The following is a 9,272-nucleotide window of genomic DNA, read 5'->3' as shown; positions in this document are numbered from 1 at the left end:
TGAAAATCTGATTGTTTAGTGAAGGATAGTTTTAATTAAGTACTTATTTAAATCTAAATTAATCATTAGGAAATTATTAAGCTTGTCTCACAAGATAAAATATTAGTATTATTTTGTTAATTAGTAATTCAAAAAAAGTTATTTAAAACATGAAATTAGGAAACTCTGTGTTGACATTATGATCTGAACTAGTGACCTATTGTTTTTCCATTGGAGACTCTGGGACGTTGTTTTACCTAAGTATCGTAAATTACTAAATTTCATCTTTGTTTGTTTATTTTTATTTTTTAGTGACTAATCTGCTACTAATTTACAATAAAGAGTATGTAACTAAGGATTTTAGGAACTTGAGGGACTTAACTGTTAAATACTTTTGTTAAGCAACTGTACTATATTAGCATTTCAAACAGTTAAAAGGACCTCTATGCTACTATTTGCTAAAGTATAAAATATCTGTGCGGAGCTATTCGAGCTGAAAAAACATGGTGGCTCTATCTCTCCCCTCAACCTTCACTTGCCGGAGAAGAAGAAGGAGAATGAATACTCTGTTACTTTCCCCTCCGTTGCAACTACGTTTTCCGTTCATTCACTTCCGTTTACAAACCTCTCACCGCCGTCAGGTTCTCCGACCACCGCCTTTCGCCGCCTCAACATCTCATCTCTCTATTTCCAAGCAATTCAATATCGATAACCTCGAAGTGGAAGAGGAAGAGGAAGAGTACGATGTCGTTTCGTACCCGAATCGCCGTTACGATTTCACTCCTCTGATTCAATTTCTATCCACTTACACACCCACTGAGCCCAATTCAGACACAACTTCACCCACTCAACTCGACCCGGCCGAGTTAAAACTCGCCGAGTCATACCGAGCCGTCCCAGCCCCAGTCTGGCACTCTCTTCTGAAAAACCTTGCCTCCACGTCATCCTCAATTTCTACGGCATACGCACTCGTTACGTGGCTTCAAAAGCACAACGTTTGTTTCTCTTACGAACTGCTGTACTCAATTCTCATTCACGCGCTGGGACGCTCGGAGAAGTTGTACGAGGCTTTTTTGCTTTCACAGCGGCAAACTTTAACGCCGTTAACGTACAATGCACTTATTGGTGCTTGTGCACGAAACGGTGACCTCGAAAAAGCACTTAATTTGATGTGTAGAATGCGCAGAGACGGGTATCAATCTGATTATGTTAATTACAGTTTGATTATTCAATCACTTATTCGTAGTAATTCTATTGATTTGACTATGTTAGAGAAGTTTTATGATGAAATTGAAGCTGATATGATTGAACTTGATGGCCAATTGTTGAATGATATGATTGTGGGCTTTGCGAAAGCTGGTGATGTTGATAGAGCTTTAGTTTTCATGAGTGTTGTTCAAGGTAATGGGCTGAGCCCAAAAACTGCTACTGTTGTTACCTTGATATCTGAGTTGGGTAATTCAGGTAGGACTGAGGAGGCTGAGGCTGTATTTGAGGAGTTGAAAGAAGGCGGGTTAAAGCCAAGGACGAGGGCATATAATGCACTTCTGAAAGGGTATGTGAAAACTGGATCCTTGAAGGATGCGGAGTATATTGTGTCGGAGATGGAGAGGAATGGGGTGGCACCGGATGAACTTACGTATAGCTTGCTTATTGATGCTTATGGGAATGCTGGTAGGTGGGAAAGCGCGAGAATTGTGTTGAAAGAAATGGAAGCGAATAATGTACAGCCGAATTCGTTTGTGTTTAGTAGGATTTTAGCAAGTTATCGTGATAGAGGAGAGTGGCAGAGATCATTTCAGGTGCTTAAAGAAATGAAGAATAGTGGGGTGAATCCTGATAGGCAGTTTTATAACATAATGATTGATACTTTTGGGAAGTACAATTGTTTGGATCATGCAATGTCTACATTTGAAAGGATGAAATTGGATGGAATTGAACCTGATACTGTTACATGGAACACGCTAATAGATTGCCATAGTAAGCATGGCCATCACAATAAGTCGGAGGAGCTGTTTGAGGCAATGCAGGAAAGTGGATGCTTGCCGTGCACCACCACATACAATATAATGATTAATTCTTTTGGTGAGTTGGAGAAATGGGAGGAAGTGAAGGGCTTGTTGAGTAAGATGCAGAGTCAGGGCTTACTGCCCAATGTTGTTACATATACCACACTGATTAATATCTATGGACAGTCAGGAAGGTTCAATGATGCCATTGAGTGCTTGGAGGTGATGAAGTCTGCAGGGTTGAAACCATCCTCAACCATGTATAATGCCTTGATCAATGCCTATGCACAGAGGGTAAATATTATTCTGACCTATAACGCATTGCTTTATGAATATTTCATAGCTACTTGCTCACTACATCTTAGGGAACTAGTTTCAGGGTACGCGTGTACCCTATATTGATGAGAATAATTTTAAAAATATATATATATAAATAACATTCAAAGCATGGTTTTAGTCACAACTAAATATTAAGTAAAAATTTGAGTTCTTGAAAATAATAAATATTGATCATGAAATTGACACACATATAATAAATAATATTCATTTATTCATGATCTTGTCTAATAATATTTATTTAAGTAACAAACTAAATTAACGTATAAAAAAGAATCTATTAGTAATTTGAAATTAGAATATCTTATGATTGCTTTTGTCTTAATAACCATGTATATTATGATTCGATATGTAGTAATCAATAAAAATGGAGAATTAAGTTAATACTTTAATCATAATATTTTAATTGATTTCAAAGTTATAAATATTAGGAAAAATAATTAAATGTTTAATTTTATTCTATTTGAAATTTATTTTTAAAGGCTAAAAAGGTTTACTAATATTTCGCTATGAGGCATTGTGCTTTTATAATAGTTCATATATATTTTTATTGATTAAAGAAATATAACAATATGTACTTTGCTCGCAAGAAAGAAAGAAGATTGTCTTCTGTCTATTAAAATGAACTTGAAAATAGCTTTTCAATTTCTTTTTGAAAAGCTCGTAGATCTTCAAAAGCTATGCATTCTTGCTAAAACTGAAAAGTTGAACATATAGAACTGGAACTAAGTTTAATTGAACTTATTGAATGATGATTAGGAAATTTTATAGGGTACAATTTCTTCCTTTATTGAGTTAGCTAATAGGATCAACATTCATCAATTTCAAAAAATTAAACCTTTTATTTTATACTCAAATATAACTTTCAATAAGTATATTTATATATTGAGATTAGGTACACGCGTAACGCGGGTACTGTAAATTTTACCAAATAATAAAGACTCCTAACCTAAAAGAAAAAGAAGTTGGGTGTGAGATTTAGGCAAAAAATTTTAAATACAAAAAAGTCTCATAAACCTAAAAGGTATTAACTACAAATAAGGTCATTTAATACTCCAACATAAGAAGTTGAACAGGAGGCGAAACTTTAGGCTAGGCAAAAAAAATTTAACTACAAAAAAAGGTCTCCTAAACCTAAAAGGTATTAACTACAAAATAAGCACATTTAATACTCCAACATAGGGAGTTGAACGTAGAGGCGAAAATTTAGGCTAGGCAGAATTTTTTTAACTACAGAAAAGGTCTCGAAAACCTTAAAAGTATTAACTACTCCAACGTAGGGAGTAGAACGAATAGGAAAAATTTTATCAACATTCCTAGATTGTTAATAATAAGAGAATAATTAAATAACTATTCCTAAATTGTAGGAGAATTAATTAAATAATTATTCCTAAATATTGATGAAATACTAAAATTATTATTTTGTCTAATGTGAACTCTATATTTTGAAGGGTAAAAAAGGCGAACGACATTTTATTAAGGGCCTTCATGCTTTTAATATAGTACTAGTTTTAGGATACGCGCGTTATGCGTGTATTCCGTCTCAATGAGTATAAAATTTTAAAAGAATTATGCATATTTTATACTGACATTCATTTGAATTATAAACTAAAAGTTAAAAAAGAAGGTATAAGTTTTTGAAAATGATGATTGTTGATCTTATTTAGATTTTTTTTATAGTTAATTTTTTATTAATCACCAAGTGAAAATATTACAAAACAAACTTAGCTATTGATCTTATTTAGCTAATTACTCAATAAAGGAAGAAACTCACCTTGTAAAAATACTCAATCAACTCAATCAATTTATTCAACTTAATACTTAGTTCAATTTTATAATTTTATTATTTTAATTTCACAAGTTAAATTATGACAATAAAAGATACAAAATATAACTTACATGTGACAAGTAGTTATGGTCCAGTTTTAGTGACTTATATTAGTTAAATTCAAGGTGATTTGATATTAGCTTTCACATATGAATAATAAATTAAGTTAATCAGATTTTATTTGTAATATTACTTCACTTAATAGTTCTTTATAGACAAATGTTTCTTTGTGCATATTCCCTATATTGTCTCCAACATGTCCTGGAAATACATTAAAGGAACAAACATTGAATTAAATTCTTTTGCTAATTAGTCATTTCAATGATAAAATATTCTTGTTCTCAACATTAAAGAAACAATTATTTTTAATTGATTCAATTTTTAATATTAATTCATTATCCAATGGAAAGTCTATTTTCAAAAAGTAAACCGATCGTTACTTGACTTTTTTGTGTGTGTTTTAGAGTAATTAAGTCAAAGTAGAAATACTATCTCATCTAATTTTCAATAGATTTTCCAATGTGAAAGTCAAACTTCTGAATTTTCATCTTAATTTGAACATTTGTTTATGAATTTATAAAGTAATTAAACATTTATAATCAAAAGTATTTAAAAGAAGTAATTGAAAAGATTAAGAAAAATGCATAGTGTTGAGAGAATTTTAACGTGATTTTGATATTCTAATAAAACATGACAGTAAGCATATGCGTATTTTATAATTCTGAGAAATTATAAATATCATGAATTCAATATTCTATATAATCATATCCTAGTAATGGTTTGAGTAACATTAACTATTTAATTTTTGCGTGTTATAAAATTTAATAGTTTGTTTCTTAATAAGTTAATAAAAATAGACTTTACTTGTTATAATAGAAATTAACCCGAAAACTTCATCCATAATTAGTAGGAGATATCACTCTTGTCAATATATATTAAATGAAAATCAAAAAATAAGGAAAAAGGTGAAAAAGTAACATGCTTATGAACTAAAAGTCACCTGTCTATCTTTGATGGAGCAACATGTAATTTACTTTTACTCGTTTTCATAATTCGAGGACTTAAAAAAACCCTTATTAGACTTTTTAAATTTTAAAAAGAAATGGCATTTTCTTATAGTTGCACGCATAGTTTTCAAAATTTATCTTGAAAGGTAATACAAGGACATTAAAAATACACATTCCTTAAGAATCAAATTATTGTAAAATTCAATGCCACGTCAAGTGATAGTTTTCAAATTTGCAAGGTCCTAAATATTAGGAAAAATAACATGGAAGGAATTATAATTATATTACATAGTTCAAATAAGGCAAGAAGTTATATAAGTTCAAAAATACTTAATGGATTTTAAAACCTAAAAATTAGGAATCCCTATGTAGTTCAAATAAGGAAAAATTTAATAAGAAAATTATTTAATTTTAAAGCCTTAAATATTAAGAAAATAATTAAATGACTATTTTGTCTAATGTGAAATTAAAATTTAAAGGGTTAAAAATCGAATGATATTTCGCTGAGGGCCTTCGTGTTTTTAATATAATATAGATAACTTCCATGAATAGATACAACAACAACAACAACCCAGTGTAATCCCACTAGTAGGGTCTGGGGATGGTAGTTTGTACGCAGACCTTACCCCTACCCTGGGGTAGAGAGACTGTTTCCGATAGACCCTCGGTTTCCTCCCTCCAAGAACTCCCACCTTGATCTTGGGGTGACTCGAACTCACAACCTCTTTGTTGGAAGTGGAGGGTGCTCACCACTAGAACAACCCACCCTTGTCAAACTTACATGAATAGTTAATTTATTATTATTTTGTATTCTTATTCATATAGGTAATACTAACTAGTTGAGATTTAGGTTTAGGCGTGGGTACACTTGAAATAGGTATGGACTTTGTAGAATATTGCTGGAACTTGTGATCCTAAAAAAAAAAAAAACCACCACCACCAAAAACAAAAGGGATCCGTAAGGAAGATTTGCTTAAGTCCATCAGGCACTGGTCATATGCCTGCATTGCAGCATAACCTTCCTACTTTAGCTTAATCGTTCTAGTTTTCTGTAGATCTATGTTCATTATCAAGTTTTCTTGTGATTGCATATGTAAAATGTTTCTCTTCGTCCACAGGGCTTGTCTGAACAAGCAGTAAATGCCTTTAGGATCATGAAGGGAGATGGTCTAAAGCCCAGTCTGTTAGCTCTCAATTCACTAATTAATGCATTTGGTGAGGATCGGAGGGATGCTGAGGCTTTTGCTGTATTGAAGTATATGAAAGAAAATGTGAGTTCACCTTTTCCTTTCTGTATATATACATGGCATGCTCATGACGATATAGTCTCGTGACTTACATACATATCCTAAAACTGCAGCATATGAAGGCAGATGTTGTTACGTACACCACTCTTATGAAAGCCTTGATACGTGTGGACAAATTTGAAAGGGTAAACCTTCTTACGCGGAGTCTTTCATCTATAGTTATAGTGTTGGAGTCTCCATTTTTGTATGGTGCGTCATAATTATTTTGTCTCTTGCATCTTCTTTTTAAGTGATATTATGCATATTAATGACTAAATTTTCTTATTTAAAAACCAAAATTCAGATCTTTAGATGCAGCAAAAGAATCAGGCTTGGCAAAAATGGCATAGGATTGCAGTGAATTGTACATTAATATTTTTGTCTTTGTCAGATTGACCTGATTGGCATTCTTACATCCTAGTTGTGTGGATCATGCTAAATATTTTGGCTTTCAGGTTCCCGCCGTTTATGAAGAAATGCTTTTGTCTGGATGTACCCCAGATAGGAAAGCTAGAGCAATGTTACGATCCGCTCTGAGATACCTGAAGTCCACGTTGAAATAGTAGTAGACTGTGCAAATCATTGTCACAAAAAACGATTGAAATTCTAGCCATTCTAACAAAAGGACCATGATGAACCGAGATGTTTCAGTTTGACTTTCAATTTGAGGCAAGTGAATCCTCTAAATGCTTATTTGAGTTAAACAGTGTGCTTTGGAGTTAGTATGGGTATTCAAATTAGAAAATCTCTTTTTCTGGTGATTAAGTTCTGCTGAAATTACTAGAAAGTAGAAACATTGAAGAGTATATTTGAACATGAAAAATCTAGTTTTCCTTAGAAGCTTACCCGCTAATTTATCCTGAATTATTTAATTTTGTAGGCTGTGGTTCACGATTGTGCATTGACCTATGATGCAATTCAAAATTGTTCCATGTTTGACTTGACAGCCAAATCTGGGGACAACGGCAGATAGAGATTCAAGGTGAATAAAGGATCCAAGGTCCATATTCGTCCCAGCATTCTTTCAGCTACACACTTGTACAGTTCTTATAGCAGCAAAAGAGCATATTCAGTTTCTTTTCTTTTTGCGGTAACATGTGAAGTGTCATATTTATACAATGTTGTTTTAGAGTCATGTTATATCTTATGATAAGAGGTTACAATTAAATATCAGCTTGTGGATAGAATCTAGCAAATGACTGAGCTCCTTAAAAACCTGTCTTCCTTTCTCGTTGTGGACGTGTAACAGATTATAAGTCTGTTTGGCCAAGCTTCTTCAAACCCAAAAGCATTTTTTTTCAAAGTTGAAGTGTTCCAGTTTTTAGAAGACAAAAAAAATTCTTTTAAGAAGAAGCAGAAGCACTTTTGGAGAAGCAAAAAAAAAAAGTAGTTTCTCCCCAATAACACTTTATTGAAAAGTATTTTTGAGAAAAATACATTTAGAAGCATTATCTAAAAGTTTGGTCAAACACTAATTATTGTTTAGAAGTGCTTTTCAAATTAATTAGGCAGAATAGCTTAAATGGCACTTATACTTGAGCCACTTTGTCATGCCGGTCCCCAAACTTAACAATTTGTCAATTGAACACTTACACTCCTTCAAACCGTGTATAATAAACGCTTATGACACGAGCCTGATCCTATGTGTCATATTTGGTTTTAGTGCGTGATTCACACGACTGTATGGGGCGTGAGGGCAGTTGAAAAAGCCCTAACGGTAATAATGTGGCCTATTTAACAATCATCTTCTTCTTTCTACCTTATTCTCCATTGTTGAACATTATAGAAGCTGATTTCTATCCAAATCTGATGTCTTCTTCTTTCTCGTGTTAGCTTCAACAATGAATTTTTGTTGGGATTCTTCATTGCCCATCAATTTGTACCATCTTCTTTTCTTTTAAAAGTTAATTTTTTTCTTCTTCTCCGGCAAGAAATAAACTACTGTCGCGTCTTCTCCTTCACCAATGAAGAAGGAACCTTTGTGTTATTGTGGACCTGCTGCAGATCTTAAAATGTCACGAACACCTACCAATCCTGGAAGAAGGTTCCTAGGTTGCCGAAGATATGAGATTGGTGAAGGTTGTGGCTTTTTTCGATGGGTTGATCCTGCGATTGAGGAAGAACACTACAAGACTTTTCTTGCAGGTCTTATTAAGAAGAGTGATCGATGCCATTGTCAGAGAACACAAGAAAGGTCGAAATTCAGAGTTGTTGCTATTATAATTGCGGTTGTAGTTGTTCAAATATTAGCTCTTATGTTATGTGTTTAGGATTGATAGCGTACTTTCTTATTTCCTGGGTTTAGGCTACAAGTACAGGAACTGCTAATATCATGGCCTGGTATAGGCAGTTAATAAAACATCCAAAATAAGAAAGTTGCCTTGCAATCAACAAAAACATAAATAATGAAGTAACTTTACAAAATATTGTCTACCATAGGCAGTTAACAAAAATATCCATCATTAAGTCTTCAAAATATCAGTTGATCACTTCAATTAATGTCTGTTGTGGCTTGGTTGCTTGGTGTGGATTGTGTCTTTGGTGTGGCTTAAATGGTTGTAGCAGAGTTTGCCCTTCTGTAACTCTGTTCTTGCAGCTGCCTTTGTGTAACTGCAGCTCGACCCTTCCACTTTAGACTAGGGTGTTTGAACCTAAGTTCAATATTGGTAGGGACAGAACTTATGAGTGTAGAAGGATTGTGTACTACTCTGTCAGTAGTTCCAGACTGCACAAAGATAAAAGGTTGTGAGTGAGGGATTATCTAGTAAACCATATCTGTTGATTGTGTAATTAAGTGAAAATATTTACCCTTTGTATCACAGTGCCA

At 33.1% G+C, this 9,272-nt stretch overlaps 1 protein-coding gene across 1 annotated transcript; it reads left to right on the top strand.

The window, feature by feature from the left end:
• The first annotated feature begins 410 nt into the window (after positions 1 to 410).
• LOC107828998 (uncharacterized) lies at positions 411 to 7,641 on the top strand. The gene is made up of 5 exons (XM_016656407.2): positions 411 to 2,282; positions 6,278 to 6,430; positions 6,520 to 6,591; positions 6,901 to 7,114; positions 7,326 to 7,641. Exons 1-4 carry the CDS (start codon positions 483 to 485, stop codon positions 7,006 to 7,008), a joined length of 2,133 nt encoding a protein of 710 aa, XP_016511893.1. The 5' UTR covers positions 411 to 482; the 3' UTR covers positions 7,009 to 7,114; positions 7,326 to 7,641.
• Positions 7,642 to 9,272: the final 1,631 nt, after the last annotated feature.

Source organism: Nicotiana tabacum, chromosome 23 (assembly GCF_000715075.1).
Source record: "Nicotiana tabacum cultivar K326 chromosome 23, ASM71507v2, whole genome shotgun sequence".
Taxonomy (NCBI): Eukaryota; Viridiplantae; Streptophyta; class Magnoliopsida; order Solanales; family Solanaceae; genus Nicotiana; species Nicotiana tabacum.
Note: the sequence above shows the minus strand (reverse complement) of the source record. Positions and strands in the feature narration are given on the sequence as shown.